Source organism: Erinaceus europaeus, chromosome 10, assembly GCF_950295315.1.
Source record: "Erinaceus europaeus chromosome 10, mEriEur2.1, whole genome shotgun sequence".
Lineage (NCBI taxonomy): Eukaryota > Metazoa > Chordata > Mammalia > Eulipotyphla > Erinaceidae > Erinaceus > Erinaceus europaeus.
In genome coordinates, this window is record NC_080171.1 from 47,720,831 (window position 1) to 47,747,160 (window position 26,330).

General features: G+C 36.4%; 1 protein-coding gene across 12 annotated transcripts in view; it reads right to left on the reverse strand.

Annotated features, from left to right (window-relative positions):
* MPDZ (multiple PDZ domain crumbs cell polarity complex component) overlaps positions 1-26,330 on the reverse strand; it is a 163,356-nt gene that overhangs the window by 136,189 nt on the left and 837 nt on the right. For all 12 annotated transcript variants that reach the window (XM_060199575.1, XM_060199585.1, XM_060199580.1 and 9 more), the window contains exon 2: positions 23,757-23,923. In XM_060199575.1, the coding sequence (XP_060055558.1) occupies positions 23,757-23,923 (167 nt within the window). The remainder of the gene's footprint in view (positions 1-23,756; positions 23,924-26,330) is intronic.

Genomic DNA, 26,330 nt, shown 5'->3' on the forward strand with positions numbered 1-26,330 from the left:
TCCATCTCTGTATCTATCTAAATAAATAAATGAATTTTAAAAGTGTCTTTATAAGAGACTTCTTGGAATTATTTCAAGTGTTAACTTTTAAAATCTATAGCAGGCTTGGTAACTATTTTTTTTAAATACAAGTTTCCTGTGCCAGGTCTTTTTTTTACCCTGAATTATGGGGACTTCAATAAAGTCTGTCAAGCAGAAGAAATATGGCTCAGGTTGAAGCAGATGGTATAATGTAACATGTGACAGGCTGAAGATCTGACATTCCAGGACAAATGCCTATGGTATATCTACATAGAAGGGGGGAAAAAAACTTATACTTGTAAATCAGATGAACAAATAACATTTCAAGAACTCAGAGTCAACTGATGTAGAAGTTCTGTTATTATAGAACACTAGGTATTTTCTAAAGAGAATATATGAATGAAAAACATTAAAATATTCATCAGCACTATCTATATGAGAAATGTAAAGTGAAATCCCAAACAGTTATTACTATATACCTATCAAAACTAATAAGGGGGAGGGAGAATACAGGTCCAAGAAGGATGACAGAGGACCCAGTGGGGGTTATATTGTTATACGGAAAACTGAGAAATGTTATGCATGTACAAACTACTGTCCAATGTAAAACATTAATTACCCAAGAAAGAAATTAAAAAAGCATCTGGTATGCAATAAAAGAATACAACCATTAAAAAACTAATAAAGAGATAAACATTAACAACACTGAATGTGGGCAAAGATATGAAAACAGAATGCTCACATGTTATTGGTAAAGAAGGAAAAAAAAATGGTAAAAAAAAATTCTGAAAACCAGTATTTGGAATTTTCTGGAAAATGAAAAGAAGTAGGCATTTATCACATAACCCAGCAACTGTACTCCTCAGCCTTAAAGAAATAAAACCTATCACACAAACAAAAATTTGAAAAAAAAAAAGTCTAGCAATAAGTTTATCAATATTATAAAACTACATAGGAAAAATTAATACATATATATAGTAAGTAGATGGTAATTACTCTGGTGGTAAGAACTATATAGAATTGTACCTCTCTTATCCCACAATCTTGTCAATCATTACTAAATCACTAATAATTGAAAAAAAGAATAAATGCAAATTAAAACAAAATGATACTATATGCCTTCAAAGTGGCTAAATTAGAAATGAAATGTTTTTTAAAATGGCACTAACAGTGGAATGACAGGAAGCAACGATAAGAAATTTTCATACATTTCATACATTTTCATAGAGAATTTACATACATTACAATAAAAGTAAAGGCATAAAATTACTTTGCAAAACAGTCTGACAAAACAAAGACCGTAAGCCCCAGAAATTTCATTCTTAAATGTCTGAAAACATACACTCATGAAATTCACAAAAAAAAACTGTTAGAACATTTGTGGTAACTTAATAGACTAGAAAGAAAGAAAGAAAGAAAGAAAGAAAGAAAGAAAGAAAGAAAGAAAGAAAGAAAGAAAGAAAGAAAGAAAGAAAGAAAGAAAGAAAAGAAAGAAAGGAAGAAAGAGAGAGAGAGAGAGGAAGGAAGGAAGGAAGGTGAAAAAAGAAAGAGAAAAAAAGAAAGGAAGGCGAAAAAAGAAAGAAAGAAAAAAAGAAAGGAAGGCAGGAAGGAGGAGAACACATGTATGTGTGCAGTAAAATAAAATAGAAATGGAAGGAGGCTGGGTGGTAGTGCAGTCAGTTAAGCACACATGGTGCAAGAACCAGCATAAGGATCCCAGTTCGAGCCCCTGGCTCCCCACTTGCAGGGGTGTCGCTTCACAAGCAGTGAAGCAGTTCTGCAGGTGTCTATATTCCTCTCCCCCTCTGTCTTCCTCTCATCTCTCCATTTCTCTCTGTCCTATCCAACAACAATAGTAACTACAACGATAAAACAACAAGGGCAACAAAAGGGAATAAATAAAATATTTTTAAAAAGAATAACAAGTAGTAAAACAACACAAATGATTTTCAAATACACAAAGCCACAACGAAGAAGTCAGGCAGAAAAAAACATATCCTCAGGTTCCATTTATATAAAAAGCAAATACTTAATATCCCAGACAGTATATGATTTCATTTATGTGCAAAATCTAAAAATGCTGAACACAGAAACAGATAGTATAATAGCATTTGCCATGGACTGGATTGCCAAGAGCAATGACAAGCTATTGATCAGAATAAAAACTTCCACTTATATATAAGCTCTGGAGAGCTAATGTACAGAACAACGCCTACAGTAATAAAAGGTACTGTATTGTACATTTGAAAGTTGTTTAGAGATCTCAAATATTTTCAACACAGCCCAAACCAACATCTAATTATGCGAGCTGATGGATATGTTAATTTTTTAAAGATTTTATTTATTTATTAATGAGAAAGATAGGAGGAGAGAGAGAAAGAACCAGACATCACTCTGGCACATGTGCCACCAGGGACTGAACTTAGGACCTCATGCTTGAGATGCCGACGCTTTATCCACTGTGCCACCTCCCAGCACACAGATATGTTAAAATTATAGCCTATGTTAATCACTTCAAAATAACATACATGTGTCAAATATTGTTTTTACATATTGAACTTACATAATGTTACATACTAATTGTAAGTCAAGTAGACTGGAGGAAAAAAAAAATCAACTTCTTTGGTTAGAACTGGCTGAGAACATTATGAAGACCTGGTAACTTCCTGAATCCTGAGAGTCAGATGAGAGTTTTTGTTTGTTCATTTGCTTGTTTTTTAATTAGTGGGGTATTAATGGCTTACAGTCAACAGTAAAATACAGCAGTTTGAACATGCATAACATTTCTCAGCTTTTCACATAACAACACAAGCCCTACTAGGTCCTCCTCTGACATGTTCCAGGACCTGAAGCCTCCAACCTATCCAGAGTCTTTTACTATGGTGCATCAGGTGAGAGTTTTGTATGTATATTCTGCAATTATTTGTAAAATTTGTATTATTTATTGAATTTACTGAAGTAGCACAAAATTGTGTATTTAGATTTCAGATGTGCATAATATAAAGTATGTATGTCTTATATTAATTTCACCATTAAACACTTAATTTCATCCCTTATCTCAGTTGATCTTTGTCATCATTTATGCAGGTTTCCTGCTTAAGTTCTAAGTAACCACTAATTTGGTCTTATAGTTTAAAAGTTTTATTTGTTTTGTTTAGTTCAAGCATTGGATTTATTTTGTTTATTTACCACTAACAAGTGAAATCATGTGATTTTTTTTTTTGTTTCTGATATATTTCAGTAAGTATAATGACCTATAGGTCCATCCATATTATTGCAAATGGTAGAATTTCATATTTTTACAGTTGAACAGTATTCAGTTGAATATTTCTCTTTGTTTATGTTATCATTTTTTAAAAAAGGTTTTACTTATTTTGAGAGATAGAAGCACAGAGGAAAACAGAAACCAGGGCTACACTCAGGTATATGTGGTACTAGGGTGCAGTCAGAACCTAATGCTTGCAAGCTCAAAATTCTACCACTGTACCACCTCTTAAGCAACTATTTCTTTTTTCTATTCCTTCCTTTTCTTTCCTTTTTTAAGTTTATAAAAATAACTAACACAATCAGAGCACAGTGCCTGGGATCTCCAATAAGTGACATCAAAACATTTTTCTTAAAGCAGTAAAATAGTAACAGCTTCTACATATTAAGATAACACTCCTCTTTTTTTTTTTTTTTTTTGTTCTTAATAACAGAGCACTACTCAGCTCTGGTGTGTATGCTGGTGCTGGGAATTGAGTCTGGGACTTTGGAGTCTCAGGCATTAAAGTCTCTTTGTATAATCATTATACTATATACCCCCACATTATAACATTCCTCTTAACACAATTATAAATTTATGTTTAATTCCCTAAGTATTCAACATAAATGAAATAATTTATCTTAGACAATTGATGTAATGGGTGCCCGTTGATATCAATTAAATCAGCTACTTCCCCTTCCCAAAGTTAATCCTTTAGTAAGAAATTAACTCAAGATGAATCTTTAGAAATAGTGTTAATGTCCACAACATATTTAGATATTCCTTTTAAATACCATGAATTTAAAGACTTGTAATAATTTAATTGCAGACCAAAGTACAAATTTCTTAATTATATGAAGCAAAATTAAGGTGTTTTCATATACATTTAAAGTACTTTGACACCAGTCTACAAAGTTGATAAAACTGATATTTTCACAATTATAAATTACATTTTATTAATATTTATTCTAAAAAAATCAATTTCATTCAATAATACTCAGATAATATGATATATTGAGCATTTTGATATTATAAATATTTCTGATGCATTTAACCTTCAAGTTATTTATGGTATATATATATATATATATATATATGTCTTTTTTATTCATTTATCTTATTGCCTCTAGGATTATGCTAGGGCTTGGTACCTACATGACAAATCCACTGCTCCTGTCAGCCATATTCCCCCCCCACTTTTTTTTTTTTTTTTTTTTTTACTTTCTTCACTCAATAGAGAAACTGAAAGTGGTAAGGAGACAGAGAGGGAGGGAGACTGCTTCTGAAGAGCTTCCGATCTGAAGGTGGGGAGCAGGGGCTCAAACCCGGGTCCTTGCAAATGTTACCAAGTGTACCACCCAAATGAATATCTTCAGCTGTCAGTCACTTAATTAAATTTGCTACAAAATATTAGAATACTGACTTATGTTTCATTCATTTCTTCTGAGTTAACTGAAAAGAAATTCAATTTTCTTAGCCCTATTTAATAGAAATTCAATTTTCTTAGCCCTATTTAATAGATCTTCCCTATTTAATAGGAAGAAGGGCAAACGCTAGAAGAAGAATAGATCACATAAATATTCCCAGAAGTTAATGTATAATAATCTACAAAAATAACTGGCTAGGATCAAACTGAATTTTTAAAGCATTTTTAGACAGGTTATTAAGCCTGCTTTATGGTCCTGTTATTTTTACATATTTGAATGCCGAGTATAACACTAAGAACAAACTGACCTACATGTTTATGCATAATTGATGAATATATTTCAGTCACTAAAAAGCTAAGAATGTATATTATTTTGCATATGAAACTATTATATACTTTAATCATATAACCCATTATTAGTCATATATAAAAATGGAAAAAGAAAGAAAATATTATATATTACTTTGAATTAAGAAAAATGACCATTTTTTGCAACCCTATATTTAGTAGATGTTTTGAAACTGTAGAAACATATTACCAGTTCAATTTCCTAAGTTTTGTTTGTTTGTTATGCCTTAACATAATGAGAAATAAGAAATAGGCACTCTCTGGGGAATTTGCCATAACAGGTGCATCTCATAGAAATGCAGACTGTTTTTTAATCTGCACCTTGTCTTTTCTTCTTGCAGAGCAATGAAAGTGCTCATTTTCTTGTGAATTTACAAAAATGCTGTAAAACATTCTCTGGAACTGATCCCAAATACAAAATGTAAAAATGGATAGGATGTTAAGGGTATTCAATGAAATATAGCATCTAAAATGGTAGCAATCATAAGAAAAAACAATTATACATAATAGGACTTCTTTTCCAGTTTGGGACCAAGGGAGGCCTTCGTTTCCATAAATCTTTCAGTGAAATACTGATTACAGCATAATGCTGATGCATTATTAAACAGACAAATCCTTGCATAGTAATTGATGGTGGCACTCTGATTTAATGATCCTTATTTTTAAAGCTAATTAAAGAAATTGAGTTGCATGTTCAAAGGGGATTGCTTTAATATGACAAGACTATTTTTGGCATAAAGTAGTTTATACCTCCTGAACTAAACAAGATACAAAATGGATCCATAAGTTATAAACGGGGGGAGGAACAGATGGAGAAAGTTTTTTTTTTTTTTTTTTTTTAATTTTTTATTTAAGAAAGGATTAGTGAACAAAAGCATAAGGTAGGAGGGGTACAACTCCACACAATTCCCACCACCCAATCCCCATAACCCACCCCCTCCCCTGATAGCTTTCCCATTCTCTATCCCTCTGGGAGCATGGACCCAGGGTCGTTGAGGGATGCAGAAGGTAGAAGGTCTGGCTTCTGTAATTGCTTCCCCGCTGAACATGGGCGTTGACTGGTCGGTCCATACCCCCAGTCTGCCTCTCTCTTTCCCTAGTAGGGTGTGACTCTGGGGAAGCTGAGCTCCAGGACATATTGGTGGGGTCTTCAATCCAGGGAAGCCTAGCCAGCATCCTGGTGGCATCTGGAACTGCAAACTCTAGTGTAGTCCTGCTTTCAGGTATATATTTTGCAGTAGTTTATGGATACGTGTGCACATAAGCTCTCTCTCACAGAAACTGGTGTATATCTAGGTTATGGGACTTTGTTAGAAAGTGAACTACCTGAGATGAAATTAGAGTGTACTATTAAAGGAAAGGTCTCACCCGAGTAATGAAGCTGAAGGGTTGTCATTCCACACGTGAAGTCTCTGGATACATTCTGAGGTGAAGCATGTTGAGGTAGCAATCGTTGCTTTGGTTAGGTTGTGATCGGCAGATGCAATGTTATTTGGTTTGGATTGGGAGATGCATACGGGAAAGTGGGCCCTATCCAAGGGTTCCAGGACTGGGGGAAGTAGGGGCTCTATAGTGAAGATGTGAGGTTCCTGCTGTCTTAGGGTTCAAAAAGACAATCAATAGTTAATATTATCATCACATTATTTGTTAATTGGGTTAACTTTGAAAAGTCCCTTTGTTATGGTTTGCTGGACAGTACCCAGTATCTTGTATATAGCTGTGCTATTGGAAGCTTCTAATCTACTTGGTCTAGGCTTTTGAGAGAGTCCGCATATCAAATACATAGCCTATATATTAAAAAGATTCAGTTTGTCTTTTGAGAAACTTTGAGACATACAATTGATTTCCCCCTCATATTAATTAGCTACTGATTTATATGTCTACATTTTGCTAGGAGTGTACATAAACACCATTCCCACCACCAAAGGACTGTGACCCATCCCTCCCGCCCACTCCCACCCCCCACTGGCCCAGGAAGCTACATGCCTACCCCTCACCACTGGGTTTTTACTTTGGTGCCCTACTTACAATTTGATCAGGTCCTGCTTTTAGTTTCCCTTTCAGATCTTCTTAGTCAGCTTCTGTTGATGAGTGGGATCATCCCATACTCATCTTTATCTTTCTGACTTAGTTCACTTAACATAATTCCTTCTAGCTCTGTCCAAGATGGGTCAGAGAAGGTGGGTTCATTGTTCTTGATAGCTGCATAGTATTCCATTGTGTATATATACCACAGCTTTCTCAGCCACTCATCTGTTGTTGGGCACCTGGGTTGCTTCCAGGTTTTAGCTATTATGAATTGTGCTGCTATGAACATAGGAGTACACACCTCTTTTTGGTTGGGTGTTATGGAGTCCTTGGGGTATAACCCCAGGAGAGGAATTATTGGGTCATATGGAAGGTCCATGTCTAGCCTTCTGAGAGTTTTCCAGACTGCTCTCCACAGAGGCTGTACCAATTTACTAATGTACTAATTTACCAATGTACTAATTAAAGAAATTGAGTTGCATGTTCAAAGGGGATTGCTTTAATATGACAAGACTATTTTCGGCATAAAGTAGTTTATACCTCCTGAACTAAACAAGATACAAAATGGATCCATAAGTTATAAACGGGGGGAGGAACAGATGGAGAAAGCTTTTTTTTTTTTTTTTTTGCACCTTTCATGGGATCTTTCACTTACTCATTCAAATATTTACTGGGCATTTTAAATGTCTAAGATACTGGTTCATCAGCAATTAGTGCAAAAAACACTTTTAATAGTCTCTAATCTATTAGATATCTTAAAAATTACTCTAACAAACTAAGTTTATTTACTCCTTGAGATTAAAAAAAATCTTTTTTCATCAGACTGAATTACTGTAACAGCAAAGTAAATAGTAAATTTATAGATTAAGTTACAGATTTTTTAAGTTATAGATATTTTAAATTGATTTTTATTAAGGAAATGTTTCATAATCTCAGATCAGTGAGATAGCTCACCTAGGAAGATGTCTGCTTTGTCATGCATTTGATGCAAGTATATACAGAGTACTAGCATTGGGACTCTCCAGTGACTTGGTATCTTTCTCCCATTTCTCATGCTCTGACTTAGTATCTTCCCCCATTTCTCATGCTCTCTCCCATTCAATCTAAAAAGAAAAAAAAAAGTCCAAACTGATAAAATCCCAGTGATAATAATGACAACGGGGGGCAAAAAAAAGACTATTGTTTCAGAGCTAGGACTTCACACTTACCCCAAACAGTTATTGGCACCCTTCTCCTAGTACCAGAGTACCACTCTAACTTCATCACAAAGTACTTGGGTCTACTGCCACACCACCCTGTACATGTTCAATCTCTTAGGAGTTTTTGGGCCCCTTACATGTTTTAATCCTTTTAACCCCATGTCCTGAGCCCCTTCAGTAATCTCAGATCTGAAGACACAGACTAAGGATTTATTGTCTTGTTTTTCATTTCTTAAGTCCCATATATGAGTGAAATCATTGAATACTTATCACTATCCTTATTTCATAAAAATGATCCCTTCCAGTTCCAGCTAGTCTGCAAAATTTCATCTGTTCTCTTAGCTCAATAGTATTCCACTGTGTAATTACATCACATCTTCTTTAATCACTCATTTTTAGTGGGACACTTGGGTTGTTTCCAAATGTTTTTTTATATTTATTTATTCCCTTTTTTTGCCCTTGTTTTATTGTTGTAGTTATTATTGTTGTTATTGATGTCATCATTGTTGGATAAGACAGAGAGAAATGGAGGGAAGAGGGGAAGATAGAGAGGAGGAGAGAAAGATAGACACTTGCAGACCTGTTTCACCACCTGTGAAGCAACCCCCCTGCAGGTGGGGAGCCGGGGTATCAATCCGGGATCCTTATGCCAGCCCTTGGGCTTCATGCCACGTGTGCTTAACCCGCTGCGCTACCGCCCAACTCCTGTCCATTAGAGAAGCTGTGAAGAAATAGATTGACCTTTGATTCTAGCCCTTCATCCTTACCTCTGTCCTAGTAGCAATAATAAAACAACATAGTAGCAAGTTGTTTCAAACAACCATTAAGCAAATGATTGTGAAATCAATTGAACCTAACTGGAATATCAGTGGAAACGTGGGGAATAGTTTAAAGAATCCTGTTATTTAACAGAATTCCTTCTAGCTCCATCCAAGATGGGTCAGAGAAGGTAGGTTCATTGTTCTTAATAGCTGCACAGTATTCCACTGTGTATATATACCAAAGCTTTCTCAGCCACTCATTTGTTGTTGGGCACCTGGGTTACTTCCAGGTTTTAGCTATTACGAATTGTGCTGCTATGAACATAAGTATATATATATATCTTTCTGGTTGGGTGTTATGGAGTCCTTGGGGTATATCCCTAGTAGAGGAATTACTGGGTCATATGGATGGTCCACGTCTAATCTTATGAGAGTTCTCCAGACTGCTCTCCACAGAGGCTGGACCAATTTACATTCCCACTAGCAGTGCAGAAGGGTTCCTTTCTCCACACAACCTCTCCAGCATTTGTTGTTCCTGTCCTTATTGATGTATGCCATTTTCACAGGGGTGAGGTGGTATCTTAATGTTGTCTTTATTTACATTTCTCTAACAATCACTGACCTGGAGCAATTTTTCATGTTTGTTAGCCTTTTGGATCTCTTCTATAGTGAATGTTCTGTTCATATTATCTGTCCATTTTTGGATGGGGTCATTTGTTTTTCTGTTGCTAAGTTTGCTGAGCTCTTTGTATATTTTGGTGATTAGTCTCTTGTCTGATGAATGGCATGTGAAGATCTTCTCCCATTCTGTGAGGGGTCTCTCTGTTTGTTTAATAGTTTCTTTGGCTGTGCAAAAGCTTTTCAATTTGATGTAGTCCCATTGATTTGTTTCTGTTTTAGTCTTCCTAGCAACTGGGTTTGTATCATCAAAGATGTCCTTGAGGCTTAGGTGGGAAAGTGTTCCACCAATATTTTTCTCTAAGTATTTGATAGTTTTGGGTCTAGCATCCAGGTCCTTGATCCAATTGGAGTTGGTTTTTGTTTCTGATGAGATAAAGTGATTCAGTTACACTCTTCTGCATGGTTCAACCCAGTTTTAGCAGCACCATTTATTGAAGAGAGCCTCCTTCTCCATTTAATACTTTGGACCCCCTTATAGAAGATTAGATGTCCATAGGTGTGGGGTTTAGTTCTGGGCTTTCAATTCTGTTCCACTGGTCTGTGTGCCTATTTTTGTCCCAGTATCAGGCTGTTTTGATGATGATGGCCTTATAATATAGTTTGAGATCTGGGCATGCGATGCCTCCATTTCTGTTTCTTTTCCTCAAGATTGTTTTGGCGATTCTAGGTGTTTTCTAGTTCCAGATAAATGATTGTAGTTTTTGTTCTATTCTCTTAAAGAAGCTTGGTGAAACTTTAATGGGCATCGTGTTAAATTTATATATGGCTCAGGGGAGAATATTCATTTTAATGATATTAATTCTTCCAATCCATGAGCATGGGATGTCTTTCCATGTCTTGGTATCATTTTCTATTTCCTTGGATAGGGACTCATAGTTTTCAGTATACAAGTCTTTCACTTCTTTGGTTAGCTTTATTCCTAGGTATTTTATTGATTTTGCTGCAACAGTAAATGACATGATGCCAAACAGACTTCCCTTGACAGACAAACCCACCAACGTGTCCTGGAGCGCTGCTTCCTCCAAACCTTGCCCCACTAGGGAAAGAGAGAGGCAGGCTGGGAGTATGGATCGATCTGTCAATGCCCATGTTTAGCAGGGAAGCGATTACAGAAGCCAGACCCTCCACCTTCTGCATCCTACAATGACCTTGGGTCCATACTCCCAGAGGGTTAAAAAATAGGAAAGCTATCAAAGGAGGGGATGGGATGGGGAGTTCTGATGGTGGGAACTGTGTGGAGTTGTGCCCCTCTTATCTTATGCTTTTGTTAGTGTTTCTTTTTTATACGTAAAAAAGAAAAAAGAAAAGAATCCTGTTATTGTACTTTATTATATAGGACCTTATTTTTTTTAAATGGTAAATTATTTTTTAAAAATTACACAGACTTGGGTATATGGCAGATATTTCCTTGGAAATTAATTCAGTCTGCCACTGCAAGGGAAACAACTGACAGTAACTGTTGTCAAAAGAAAACCTGGTTTTCAGGTGATAATTAAAATTTGGAAAATTTGCCAGAGTGAGCTTAATTCCTTTCCACTATTAACAAATGTAACATATGTAATATATATATATATTAATATTATATATACATTTGTTTTTTATTGCCACCAGCATTATGACTAGGGCTTGGTGCCCACACAACAGATCCACTGCTCCCTATGGCCTTATTTTGCTATCTTTTTTTTTTGTTTGTTTGATTGATAGGATAGAGTTAACTTGATATGGGAGAGTGAGATAGTAAGAAAAAGAGAAAGACAGGCACCTGCAGTACTTGCTTCACCAACTGTGAAGTTTCCCCCTTACAGGTGGAGAGTGGGCATCTGAACCTAGGTCCTGGCACATGGTAATTAATATGTGTGCTTAACAAGGTGCACCATTTCCCAGCCCCATATTCTTTATATTACATAGTAAAATGTGAGGGGCCAGAGAGACACATTAGTGGTAGACCACAGCACTTGCATGAGTAAGGAAAGTTCACTCCCTAACACTCCATCATATTATATATGAAATACAAAGGGATGATGAGATACTCAACAACAGAGCAAAAAACTTAGATGAGTAAAGTTCCAGATTCAGTTCTTGGCACAGCATATGACAGAGTTGAGGAGTGTTATGTGTTCTCTCTCTCTCTCTCTCTCTCTCAGAGTTAAGGAGTGTTATGTGTTCTCTCTCTCTCTCTACCTTTCTCTTTCTCTAATTTTTAAAACTAAAATGAAAATAATTAAAAATAAATTAACAAATGGAAAGTGAACTGAAGCATATATACTACAAGCTAAGCATGTGTGTTGATGTGCATTTGCAGGATGTCTTTTAGTTAAATCTTAACACTTCTGTGTTCTTAGTAAAACTTCTAAGACAAAAAATTTTAAAGACTGTAACTTGACAAAAAAATAATTCTTATCAAAAATGCTTGAATTTCCTACTTGACAAAGAAAAGACCAAAAGTTAAGTAAAAATATCTATTTTAAATGCCAAAACAAGCAAGGATTTTTGAAATTAAAATTTTAGACAAACGATATTAGAATTTTTAGGGGTTTTTTCCTGTAAGTTACACATTTCTAGAAGACAAAGATGATTCACTGTTTACAGTCTTCTTATAAAGAAACAAACAAAATTTTACAGACAAGTATAAAATACAGAGACAGAAGAATGAAGACTGATGGTACCTTATACACTCCTTTCTACTCCACTGTCATTATCCTGTTTATCTTAAAATATGGCATAATCAAGAATAAACCAAAACTGAAAGTTCTGCTTCTCTCATAAAATTTGGAGGAAGAATTTAAGGAAAATTCCAAAATATTTAAGTGTCCTTTTTCTTCCTTCTTTCCATCACTGCTGGGGACTTCATCGCTCTTTTTTTTTTTTTTCTTCACATCTAAAGAGGGAGAGGAACAGATACTGCAACATCCAATGACTGCCCTAGTGCTTTAGTATGCCCATGTGGTGTATGGGGCTAGAACCTGAATGGCTTATATGGCAAAGAAGGTGCCCTGTGACTTAACTGTCTTATGGAATGGAACGCTGTTAGCCACTTTTCCACACTTATTTGTTACTTTATATGAAAGGACAGAAGATTTATAAACAGCGCAAAAAAAATAGTTTTAAGGTCAGGCAAGACTAGATTATTCTTCTAATTCTACCAATGGCAAACAGTGTAGTACTGGTTAAATTATATAACCTCTTTAAACCCAATTTCTTCACAGGACAAAATTTAGTCCACAGCACATAAGATCTTCTTAAAGGCAAGTATTGTTGCTGCCACTGATTCAAATATAAATCAACGTCTACTGTTCTAAAATTCTTATGTTTATGTTAGAAACTCAGGGGAGGACCTGGAGATAGTACCACCATAGCAAGGGCTGGGCAGTGTGGAGGATGGGGTTGAGGGGAGGAGAACACCCTCGGGTTTTATCCAGTAAATTTCATATTTTCCCTCTCTGCAAAATCCATTTAACTTCGTCACAAAAACACCATACAATTAGCACCATTTGCTGTTTTAAACACACATGCATACCCAATAGCAAGATGGTGTTGCATTTTAATCCAGCACTGTATAAAAAGCTTCAACAGTGCCTTCTTGCCCAGGATAAAATAAGTTTAGTCCCTTCAAAGGAGATATATTTACAAACTTTTAGTTAAAGGAACAAACATTTAAAAGCTGTTATTGTCCCAAAAATAAAGTATTTGAAATTCTCATAGTAAATAAACTTTATGGTAAATGTAAAAACACAGAATCATTCCTTTCTCTTTAAACTTCTCCTACATTATATACATTAAAGTGTCAAAAGCAGACACTTCTCTGTTAGGTGGCTGCAACATCCTACTACAAAAGTAAAACCATGACAGGACTAAAAAGTATTTTTCAGTCCAACCTGAGTCAGAGTTAGTCAGCAGGGTTGCTCTTGCTTCTCTTAACTCACTGATGAAAGACAGAGAGAGAGGGAAAGTTTTTTTTTTCTTTCTTTTTTTGATGATTTCACCATTTTATTTATTTTTTTTATTATGGATAGAGACAGAGAAATTGAGAGGGGAGGAGGAGGGAGAGAGATACTTGCAGCCCTGCTTCACCACTCATGAAGCTTAACCTCTGAAGGTAGGGACCAGGGACTTGAAACCGGGTCCTTGCACACCCTTTATGCTATCAAGTCCATAGGTGAATCATCTTCATTCAAGTCTCAAATTAGAAACCCCAGAGAGAGCAGTTATTTCATTTAAAAAAGAAAAGTTTAGGGGGGCAGGAGGTGGCACAGCCAGTTAAAACACACATATTAGTAAGCACAAGGGCCTGGGCAAGAATCACAGTTTGAGTCCCCAGCTTCCCACCTTAAGGGGTGGACACTTCATAAGCTGTGAAGCAGGTCTGCTAGTATTTTTCTCTTCTCTCTGTCTACCTCTCCTCTCTCAATTTCTCTCTGTCCTATCCAATAAAATAGACAGACAAAAACAAATGGCCTCTATAGTGCTCGGACTGAGCCCCAGCAATAATCATAGAAAAAAAAAGTTAAGAAAAGTTTAAATTGAGGAAACAGAGGCCTTGTGCCTTTCTAGACATGAACTTCACGAAACAGTGTAGATTCCCAGTGTCAAAACAGAACAGCAAAATACTGTCATAAAAATTATCTTCTTCCCATCGATTTTAAAAATATAAATTTTAAATTTTAAAAAATTATCACAGGGCCAGGTAGTGGCACACCTAATTGAGTATGCATGTTACAATGTAAAAGGACCAGGGTTCAGTACCCCCAGTCACTACCTGTCACCCACAGTCCCGATCTCCACAAGTGGTGTAACAGTGCTATAGGTGTCTCTCTCTTTCCCTCTTTATCTCCTTCACTTTTACTTTCTCTGTGTCTATTCAATAAATAAAAAAAAAATTAATAAAAGTTAAAAAGATGCACCAAAGTAAAAACCCAGTGGTGAGGGGTAGACATGTAGCTTCCTGGGCCAGTGGGGGGTGGGAGTGGGCGGGAGGGATGGGTCACAGTCCTTTGGTGGTGGGAATGGTGTTTATGTACACTCCTAACAAAATGTAGACATATAAATCAGTAGTTAATTAATATGAGAGGGGGAAATCAATTGTATGTCTCAAAGTTTCTCAAAACACAAACTGAATCTTTTCAATATATAGGCTATGTATTTGATATGCGGACTCTCTCAAAAGCCTAGACCAAGTAGATTAGAAGCTTCCAATAGCACAGCTATATACAAGATACTGGGTACTGTACAGCAAACCATAACAAAGGGACTTTTCAAAGTTAACCCAATTAACAAATAATGTGATGATAATATTAACTATTGTCTTTTTGAACCCTAAGACAGCAGGAACCTCACATCTTCACTATAGAGCCCCTACTTCCCCCAGTCCTGGAACCCTTGGATAGGGCCCACTTTCCCGTATACATCTCCCAATCCAAACCAAATAATATTGCATCCGCCGATCACAACCTAACCAAAGCAATGATTGCCATCTCAACATGCTTCACCTCAGACTGTATCCAGAGACTTCACGTGTGGAATGACAACCCTTCAGCTTCATTACTCGGGTGAGACCTTTCCTTTAATAGTACACTCTAATTTCATCTCAGGTAGTTCACTTTCTAACAAAGTCCCATAACCTAGATATACACCAGTTTCTGTGAGAGAGAGCTTATGTGCACACGTATCCATAAACTACTGCAAAATATATACCTGAAAGCAGGATTACACTAGAGTTTGAAGTGAGTACCTCCCTAACACTTCCTCTCCACTATTCCAAGCTTGGGATCCATGATTGCTCAACAAATTGTTTGGCTTCATATGTTAACTCTCTTTTCAATCACCAGGTTCCAGATGCCACCAGGATGCTGGCTAGGCTTCCCTGAAGACCCCACCAATGTGTCCTGGAGCTCAGCTTCCCCAGAGACACACCCTACTAGGGAAAGAGAGAGGCAGACTGGGGGTATGGACCGACCAGTCAACACCCATGTTCAGCGGGGAAGCAACTACAGAAGCCAGACCTTCTACCTTCTGCAACCCTCAACGACCCTGGGTCCATGCTCCCAGAGGGATAGAGAATGGGAAAGCTACCATGGGAGGGAGTGGGTTATGGGGATTGGGTGGTGGGAATTGTGTGGAGTTGTACCCCTCCTACCTTGTGCTTTTGTTCACTAATCCTTTCTTAAATAAAAAATTAAAAAAAAAAAGTTAAAAAGAAAGAAAATGGGAGTTGGGTGGTAGCGCAGTGGGTTGACCATAGGTGGCATAAAGCATGGGGACTGGCATAAGGATCCTGGTTTGAGCCCCTGGCTCCCCACCTGCAGGAGAGTCGCTTCACAAGCAGTGAAGCAGGTCTGTGGGTGTCTATCTTTCTCTCCCCCTCCCTGTCTTCCCCTCCTCTCTGTCCTATCCAACAATAAGGACATCAATAATAATTACTACAACAATAAAACAACAAGGGCAACAAAAGGGAATAAATAAATATAAAAAAAATTTTAAAAGAAAGAAAATTATTGATATATCAAATCATTGATATAACTGCTTCAAGGCAGCAAACCTGAATACTTTTGCCATGAACTTGTTTTAACAATCTTACAAACGTGTTCCATAGGACAGTGATTCTCTAAGTATGCCTCCAGATGGAATGTAAGAATCTATATCTGATTAATCCGATATTTCAACCTTAGTACCGCATACATATAAATCCAATAATTATTCATTTGAAGGGGAACTCTGTGCTTTAAGGATGGTTAGCAACATCTCTGTACTCTTTTCATTACATAACAGTAGCATGTTCCTTCATGCTCAAGTGACAACAATCAAAAAATTATCCAGAAGTTGCCAAATACTACCTGGAAAGGGACAATATAAAATCAATCCCAGAAGAAAGTAGTAAATAAGTGAAAAAAGTACAATTGATATTAGAGCTATAAAGTAAATATAATTTTTGAGATCTTACTGCTACCAGGGTTAGCACTGAGGCTTACTGCTGCATAGCACCACTGTTCCTGGTAGCCATTTATTTATTTATTTATTTATTTATTTATTTATTTATTTATTTATAAAAAAGGAAATACTGACAAAACCATAGTATAAGAGGGGTACAACTCCAAACAATTCCCACCACCAAAACTCTGTATCCCATCCCCTCCCCTGATAGCTTTCCTATTCTTTATCCCTCTGGGAGCATGGACCTAAGGTCATTGTGGGATGGAGAAGGTGGAAGGTCTGGCTTCTGTAATTGCTTCACCGCTGAACATGGGTGTTGGCAGGTCGATCCATACTCCCAGCCTGCCTCTCTCTTTCCCTAGTGGGACAGGGCTCTGGGGAAGTGGCACTCCAGGACACATTGGTGGGGTTGTCTGTCCAGGGAAGTCTATTCAGCATCATGCTAGCATCTGGAACCTGGTGGCTAAAAAGAGAGTTAACATATAAATCCAAACAAGTTGTTGACTAATCATGAACCTAAAGGCTGGAATAGTGCAGATAAGAGTTAAGGGTGGGTCTCCATTTAGCTAGTAGGCATATTTCAGTTGTATTCCAAAAGGCCTGTGGCTATACTAGTTTGTTGTTGTTGTTGTTTTTCCCTGAGCCTGAAATCTGATATGCAGGTGGATCCTACTTATTGTCTAAGGAGATGATGTCATGGCTGGAAAAAGGATCAGAAAGCTGGATCAGGGAAGAGAGTAGTTCCTAAATATGGGAAAGGTGTAGAAATACTGTTGACTATAAACCCCATCGATTTGATGTGATCTGAGGTCCATATTCAGCTTAGGAGCTTATGTGACCTCTGCATCCCTGTAGATCTGAGCTCACATCAGTAGGAGCTTTCCAAGCTGCCCCAATATCAGGACCCATCTTCCTCAACCTCCCTTCGGAGGATGGAACATTCTCTATTGTTATTGATCCAAGTTGAGGGCAGGGCAAGGTCCTATAGGGGCCCACAAAGGGGTCTGTTTTGTTGTTCAGGATAGAGATGTCCTGGTAGCCATTTTTTACAGTAAGAGACAGAGACAGGGAGAGACAAAGGGAAAGATAACTGCAGCACTGCTCCACCTCTCATAAAGCACCCCACACATAGGTAGGGAGCAGGGGCTTAAATCTGGGTCCTTACACAGGAGTTTTTGAGATTCTGAACTACAGCTATTGATTTAAATCAGCGAGTGCAGCTTTTTGAGTATAACTAATTCTTCAGCCTGATCTGAATGGTCTTTTATACTTAAATGTCAAGTATGTCATCACACTTCTGGGAAAAAGGCGAATAAACTATGAGCCTGGATATAGAAAATGAGACTATAAGAGGGATTGGTTGCACAGCACACATGTATGCATGAGGACCAGGGTTCAAGACCTGCCGTGGGGGAAGCTTCACAAGCTGTGAGGCAGTGTTTCAGGTGTTTCTCTCCCTCTTTATCACCCCTCCCCTCTCAATTTCAGTTTGTCCTGTCAGATTAAAAAAAGGGGTGGGGGTGACCACTAGAAGTGGTAGATTAATCATGTAGACACCAAGGACCAGCAATAACCCTAGTGGAAATGAAGTGAAATGAAATGAAATGGCAAGGAAAATATAAGACTTTAACAACAAAATTTCACACTCTAAAAGACTGGAAATCAACAGCACAGAGAAACAATGAGAAAATTCAGGACTTCAAGATTTGTTTCCCATCTCAGAAGCTCTTGTAATCTGAATTAGCCCCATGGTTTCTTCTGTCTTAGTACTGCTCTCTGCTGTCATGGGGTTAAAAAAAAATCTTAGCAATTACAACTATTTTTCCCCATGTTGCACTGAAAATAAACACAGGGCCTCATGCACTCATGATACTAATGATACTAATGCAGAGTGATCTCACTGGGCCTATTCTCACAATCTCTGAAGATGGGGGGAGAGAAGAGAAGAAGGAGAAGGTGAACAACAATGGAGGGGAGTATGAAAGGACGAGGGTGAGGGAGTAAGAGGAGGACCGCTCTATAATTCATGTAGCTCTACCTCCCCATTTTGGCTATCTTCCCATGTGTTGCCAGTGCTCAAATCTAGGACCTCCTGCACAACAAGGTATATGATCTACCATCTGAGTTCTTTCTAAGCCTAGCAGTAATATTTGAGTAGTAGACCTATATTTCTCTTCAAAATAGTGAGTTTAATTGTTTTCCCATTAAACATTCAGAAAAAAAGACATAAAATTTAGTGCCTATGGTCAATTCATTAGGCAAAGCAATGAATAAGGTAAGCAGCATTCACGTATACTAGACTGGAAAAAAAAACAAAACCACAAAATAAGTACCTGCTGGCTGATAAGTTTCCATGACTAAATTGCTAACATGTTTATTTCTACAATAGACGGGTTTCTGTCATGAATACACACTGAACCCTGTGGTTATTAATTAGGGGGTAGTGAGGACACTACTTGAGAATTTGCATGTGACAGATCACTAACACATGGTCACAGTTTTGTTTGGTTTTTCTTTTTTTATTCTTTTTTACTTCTTCACTTAAATAGGAATCATGTTACAGAAAATGAACAGAGCTATTAGAGATTATTCAGGTTTAATAGCATACATCCTTTCAGATGGCAGTTAGAACAATACACATGTGGCAGAGTAAAACAGAGGCATCAATTATACTCTCAGGCCTGTTAATATTTCTGACAATATTTAAATAGCACATCCCTTCTGGGCATGGTTCTTTTGCCCTTTAAGTTACACACCTGTCAAGTGTTTAATTTGCCAAAGGGGAACAGTTTGATTTCTAAGGGCAATCTTAATAGTGAAGAAGCAAACTAAAGAAAGACTAAACATTACTGAATAGAAGTAATGAGAATGATCTTAAAGGGGAAAAAAGGAATTAGACTTAATTTAGCATGGCATATCAACATCTGTCATTAACGCAACAACATGATCACATCCATATATCTTAGGTCACTCAATTATTCACCTTCTTACTTTCCAGAAAATAGGACAACGATTGTGGAGGAATATTCAATGGATCAAAATTTCTGGTAATACTGGACAATATGGAAACAATAACTGGAGCCTATCATATACATAAAACTACCCTTTAGATTTTAGGAATAAATTAAAACTATTAGACACTTACAGCTATTATTTTAAAAGCCCAAAGTAAATTCAATCCTTAGGTAACAAAGAATTAAATTATACATATAAATAAATTAGCAGTTATTAAGTTACATGGAAAATTTGAATCTAACATGGTAAAGTTTAAAATACTTCTATGTAGGGGCCAGGTGCCAGTAGAGCACACACTTTACAGTTGAGGGAGAAGGTACCACCCAGAAAATAGGCATGGTCACAGGTGTGTTTAGAAGGTGTAGGTGGGGTTTGGGTTTAAAAGGCTCAGCCTTTCATTCTCTAGCTCTCTTTCCAGATTACCATGTGAGCACAATGTTAGTCTCCTTCCTTCTCTTTCTCTCTCTCTCTCTCTCTCTCTCTCTTTCTCCCTCTCTCATTCTCTCTCTCTCTCTCCCTCTCTCATACTCTCTCTCTCTCTCTTTCTCTCTCTCTCTCTCCATAACACATAAAGTTTAGTATACCTGAAATTCATGCTCTTCCTTCAATTAGTTGTTGAGATCATGCATGAAGAACCTTTAGAATGGGGGATAAATGCTGTCCCCTCCTTTACCCTATTCTGGGTGGTACCTTCTCCCTCAACATTACCATGCAAAAGGACCCAATGAAAAGAAGCTTCAAGAGCACAAAAATAGTGCTGCCAATGTTTCTCTCCCCACTTTCTCCATTTTCTCCTCTCTGTCAATTTCTCTCTGTCCCATCAAATAAAAAAAAATGAAAGAGGAGGAAAAAGTGGCTAATGGCAGCAGTGGAATCATCATGCAGGCACTGAGAAAAAACTATAACCTTGGTGGCAATAAAAATAAATATATAAACATGTAGATAAATTTATATGTAAACTTTGAAAAAGAAAATCATTTTGATGTTTCATTCTAATAATACAAGAAAAAAAAGTTAAAAAAATAAATGAAATTGACTTAAAAAAAGAGCAGAGACTAAGTTAAGAGTCTCAAAAATTATGAGAAGTTAACAATTATATTAAAACTGAAGAAATAAAATTCTGGTAGCCAGGTGGTAACACACTTTATATCATGCACAAAACCTGGGCTCAAACCTCTCATCCCAACCTGTAGCCAGGAAGCTTTATGACAGGTAAAGCAGGTCTGCAGGTATCTTTTTCACTCCCTTTCTATTTCCCCTTCCACTCTCAATTTCTCTCTGCCCTATATGCTAAAAAAGAAAGGAAAGGAAAAAATGGCAGCCAGGAGTAGTGGATTTGCTGTGTAGGCATGGAGCTCCCCAGAAATATTCCTGGTAGTAATTTTAAAAAGAAAGAGAGAGAGAAAGAGAAAGAAACAAAGAAAGAGAGAAAGAAAGAAATTTCTTAATTCAGTATATACAGATATTGACTTACAGTAATACATATGAAACTTATGTTATAAAACAATAAAGAAACTTATGTTATAAAACAATATTAAAGAGGGAGGCAGGGATGTATTTGATAACGGTCAATACAATGTGATGATGGATGGAGAAACTAGAGTGAATGGCCACAAGGCAATATATGTGAGTAGTCACTGAAGCTGAGTTAAGGAATAAAATCTTCCCCTATGGCCTCCTGAAGGAACTAAATCCTCTGTCCCCTAAAATCCTTTTCAAGCCTCTGAACTTCAAGGTAATAAATTTTATTGTGTCTAGGGCTTTACTGCTATGAGCCAAATTTGTTCAAATATGAAGTGAGACACAAGGCAGGGTAGATAGCATAATGGTTATGCCAAGTGACTTTCATGCCTGAGGTTCCCAAGTCTCAAGTTCAATCCCCCCTCTCCCCTTCCACCACAAGCCATAGCCAAGCAGTTCTCTAGGAGATAGAGGGAGAGAGAGAGAGAAAGAGAGAGAGAGAGAGAAAGAGAGAAGGGAGAGGAATGGAGGAATAGACAGAAAGGTACCACAACACTGAAGCTTGCTCCAGTGCAGTAGAAACTAGCCTCAAACCTGGGTCCAAAGTAGATAGATACACTATATAGATAAACTCTTTTGCCAACCCACTAAAATTAGTTTAGAAACTCCTAGCAACAAGGTAACCAAGTATCTATTCTGGGGGGGGGGGGGGGGTGTATGAAAAAGGCTATAGATGTAAAAAAAAAAAAAGGAAAAGAGCCATGCCTTTAGAGACAAGAAGCCTGAGTTGTAGTTCTGCCTCTACCCTAAAAAGTAAGTCATGTAATCACTAGGCCAGGGGTTCTAATAAGATAAGCTGTTATGTTAAGTAGAATGTAGACCAGATATTTCCTTGATCTCTTCCATCATTAGTTTTTCCTTCTATCAATGTTAGTTATGCCATCCATTTAAAGAGGTAACTAATGAGCCAAAAATCCAAAGGACTGTATGGTAGGCCTGCAGAATTCAAAAACTTCCTATCTAGGTCTTGCATATATCAATAAGTGTTTATCATCAATACAATCACACTGTACTTATTAGTAGATTATGAGTTTCATCAATATGCTTAATAGATTTAGAAGAAAATTTCAGTATAAATCACATAGAGTCCAAATAGTTTCAAAACCCTGACATTTGAAAAAGTTAAAACAAACTAAACAAGTAAAGACTTGTCTTTGCTCGTATTCCAGTAGGCTTGGGGAATACGCCCACTTCATACAGAAGACTACATAAAATCAAAATTTGGCCAGTTATCTCACTGAATTAATGGTATTTCCTAACACACTTGCTTTAAATTCAACTTTTCCTTTCACTCTATATTTTCACTTAATACAATGATGAAAGAAAACATTGCTAAATTTCTTCACACTCACTGAAAGCTAGATAATTTTCCACATCAAAGGTATGCTTATATTTAAGGTATTTGTTTCTCCAAAAAGTTTGCACACCCATTCTGATAATGAATACCTGAACTCAGTCTTTTCAATAATGTGAAAAGGGGACAAATGCAAATACATATAACAACAACAACAACAAAAAACTCTTTTAATCTTAATTCATGATCATGACCTCTAAAGTCATTACACAGAAACTCACTATATAATACTATCTTTAAAGATTCTAGTTGTTACTAAAATATCTAATTTAAGGAGTTACAAGACATGAAATAACTTACTTTGCTATCATTTATAAGTATCCTTTCACATGTGGCACATCTTAATTTTTTGTGAAATCTGTCTTTAAGTTTCAATTTTAGCCTCTTCAGACAAAATATTTGCTAGCAAATCATCCATAAGCATTAAATTAATGCTAAAAACCTAAGAGTGAGAGTTAACTTGGACTGAGGTCATAATTAGCATAACTGCAAACCTTGCAAGGCTAATAATCACTCTGAAAATGTTTTCTTAAACCTGAGAAATAGTGACTAAAGTAAACTAGTTCAAAGTACTGAATTCATTTTTTCCAGTCACTGTGATATGTTTCAATTTTAATATAAATGCTAGAATTTTTTAATGCTTGTAATTTTAACAACAAACCACCGTTACATTTAGACATTCTAATGTTTATCACCATCTGATGCTGTCACAGAAGCAATTGCTACTTACACTCTTTTAAGAAGTGAGAATTGCAATTCCTCTAACTGATGACAATGTAATTATTCCTTTACTGTCAAAACAGAGGTGATTTCCCTTCCTCACACACATGATTACACATGCAAATCCAGGCTTATCTGAAATGTTTTAAGTGTACTAAATGTCTAAATCTCAATGAGTAAAGTCACACAAAAAATCAGCCTTAGTGTTGATGAAACCCAAATATACCCTAAACATGTTTTTATCATCCCCTTCTCCTGTAGGAACTTTTTCTTCACCATCCACACTGCTTTCAACACTATGTCATATCATCTATAATATACAGTAACAACCACTACAAAAATAACTAGGGGAGGAAAGACAGTGAATCTGTATGTCTTACTTTGAGGTTTAACTGACTTCATTAACAATTATTCATTAACACATACAAAAATTAGCCTTGCAGAAACACATAAGCCTTTTTTCAAGATCTATTGCATGCTATGAATGCATTCTAGGGAAATGATGTCCTACCTGGTCTTTCAGCTGCTGTACAGAAGTCTGAAGATTCAGAATCTGACTGAAAAGCGGACTCTGCAAGACTGACTTGAGAAGGTTCAGTTTGTCTTCATTTACTACATCTCCACGTTCTCGCAGCTTGGCTTGCAAGCGCTCTGCTGCCTGCAGGGCACGATTTTTGTCTGTATCAAAGAGCAGCATTTATCAGTAACAGGATTCAAAGAACAGATACCAACCTGTGTTTAAAGAAAACCTAAAACTATTCCTACTTGAAAGCACAAAAGTGACTCAAGAAAAGAAAAAAAGTATTGTTATATGTCACTATAAAAATGTCGTTCCAACCTTGTAAGACAGAAAACAGAGAAATAGTTATAAATTGCAAGGGATGCTACATGCAATGAGTAGTCTTATAAGGACAAAAATTAATTCAGATGAAGCATATATATAGTCCAATGTTAGCTATTTCAACTCTTAAGTAAAAACTTGAAAAGCAAGTTTATTCTATGAGCTTGTAAATGCTGATCTATTTTACTTTTGACAAGATTATTTATATATATGAAAACTTAAATATCATTAACTCACTGAGAAGAAGAGTGAATGTCAGTGAGGAACCATACATTCAAACTATGACAATTTCATATTTTAAGAAGCAATTTGACCTATGCTTGAGAATTCACTTGATTCACACTAAATGATGCATATCCATTTTAAAACACTGCTTTTTAATGCCCTGAATGTCTTTCTCAAAAATTAAGAAACAAAAAGGCATTCCCTGAACCAATACAATTCAAATATTTATTGATCACTTTATATATCAGGAAAAGAAGTACACATACCTTGACTAAATGTATACCTAATAATCTCAGTATTGTATATACATGCTTCCATCAGACAGTAAGTTTCTACCACAAATAACTTAAAGCATCTTCCTAAAACACATACACACATACACACACACACAATTTTTCTTATTTAAAATTAAAGCCAAATTTGCTTTTAAAAAAATGGAGACTATTCAGATACATATCCTAACAGATTCATGATGGCAACAAGTATATTTATTAAAATTATTTGTCATACCACAGTAATCAAGAGGGTTGGGAATTATCACCAGAGACACAGCAACAAATGTGGAATTATACACACAGGAATATTAAAACATAAATTAATGTTAATTACTAGTTCACACACATACAGAAATTTAAACAAACTATTTGTTCATGCTTAAACTATGAAAAGAAAATACTAATAAAGATATGCATAAAAAATTGTGGCTCATTTTCAACATTTTCTCAGAATAGAAATTGCAGAATAATTCCCATGTCAATTATTAGAAAGCATATAACTCAGTAGTAACTTAATTATAAAATAGTGAAAGACAATGATTTAAATCATTCTGTATTTCTCCTCTGCTTATTCACTCTAATATGAGGCACTTTCCTACATAGACTTTAATCTTTTTGGTCTGTAGTATTACTATATGAATGGATAATAAAAGAAACATTCATAATATTTTATTTTTTATTTTCTTAAAATTTATCTAATTAAATTTTTAAAAATTTATTTAGGTATAAACAGCCAAAAAAATCTTGAAGAAGGAGTGGGGGAGATAGAGAAAGTGACAGAGAGATACCAGCAGCCCTGCTTCACCACTCATGAAGCTTCCTACCTGCAGATGGAGACCAGGGACTTGAATCTATCGTCGTTATGTACTGTGATGTGAGCACTTAAACAGGTGCACCACTGCCAGGCCTCACTTTCATATTTTTTATTATTATTGGTATGATACCAGATGAGAAGGCACAAACAAGATGAGGGATAATACGACTGCATTTACCAGACTTAATCTACCTAAAATCATATGGCTATGAGCTAATGTCTTCAAAACTAAAGATAAATTTGAAGAAGAAAAGTTAACACTCAAGCCTGAACAATGTAAATGTTCCCCAAAAAAATGTTATGGAGAAATTCAGTTATCTTAATCTGTCACTAAACTGTGTGATCAACTTACAAACGAAGGTCAGCAGTATTTCATCTGTCATAAGTGAAAAAGACATAGCTACTCTCTTCCCTGATCCAGCTTTTTGTTCCTTTATCCACCCATGACATCATTTCCCCAAACAATAACTTAGATCCACCGGCATATCACATGTCAGCCTCAAGAAAAAAAAAACAAAAAACTAGTATAGTCATGGGCTCTTTGGAATATAACTAAAATAGGTCTACTAGCTATCTTCAAAATTAAGACGCCCCTCTCCCCCAACTCTTCATATGAACTTTTCCAGCCTTTAGGTTCATGATTGGTCAACAATTTTTTTGGCTCAATATGTTAACTCTCTTTTCAGCCACCAGATGCTAGCATGATGCCAACCAGACTTCCCTGGACAGACAAACCCACCAATGTGTCCTGGAGCTCCAATTCCCCAGAACCCCACCCACTAGGGAAAGAGAGAGGCAGGCTGGGAGTATGGATCGACCTGCCAACACCCATGTTCAGTGAGCAGGGAAGCAATTACAGAAACCAGACCTTCCACCTTCTGCACCCCATAATGACCCTGGGTCCATATTCCCAGAGGGTTAAAAAATAGG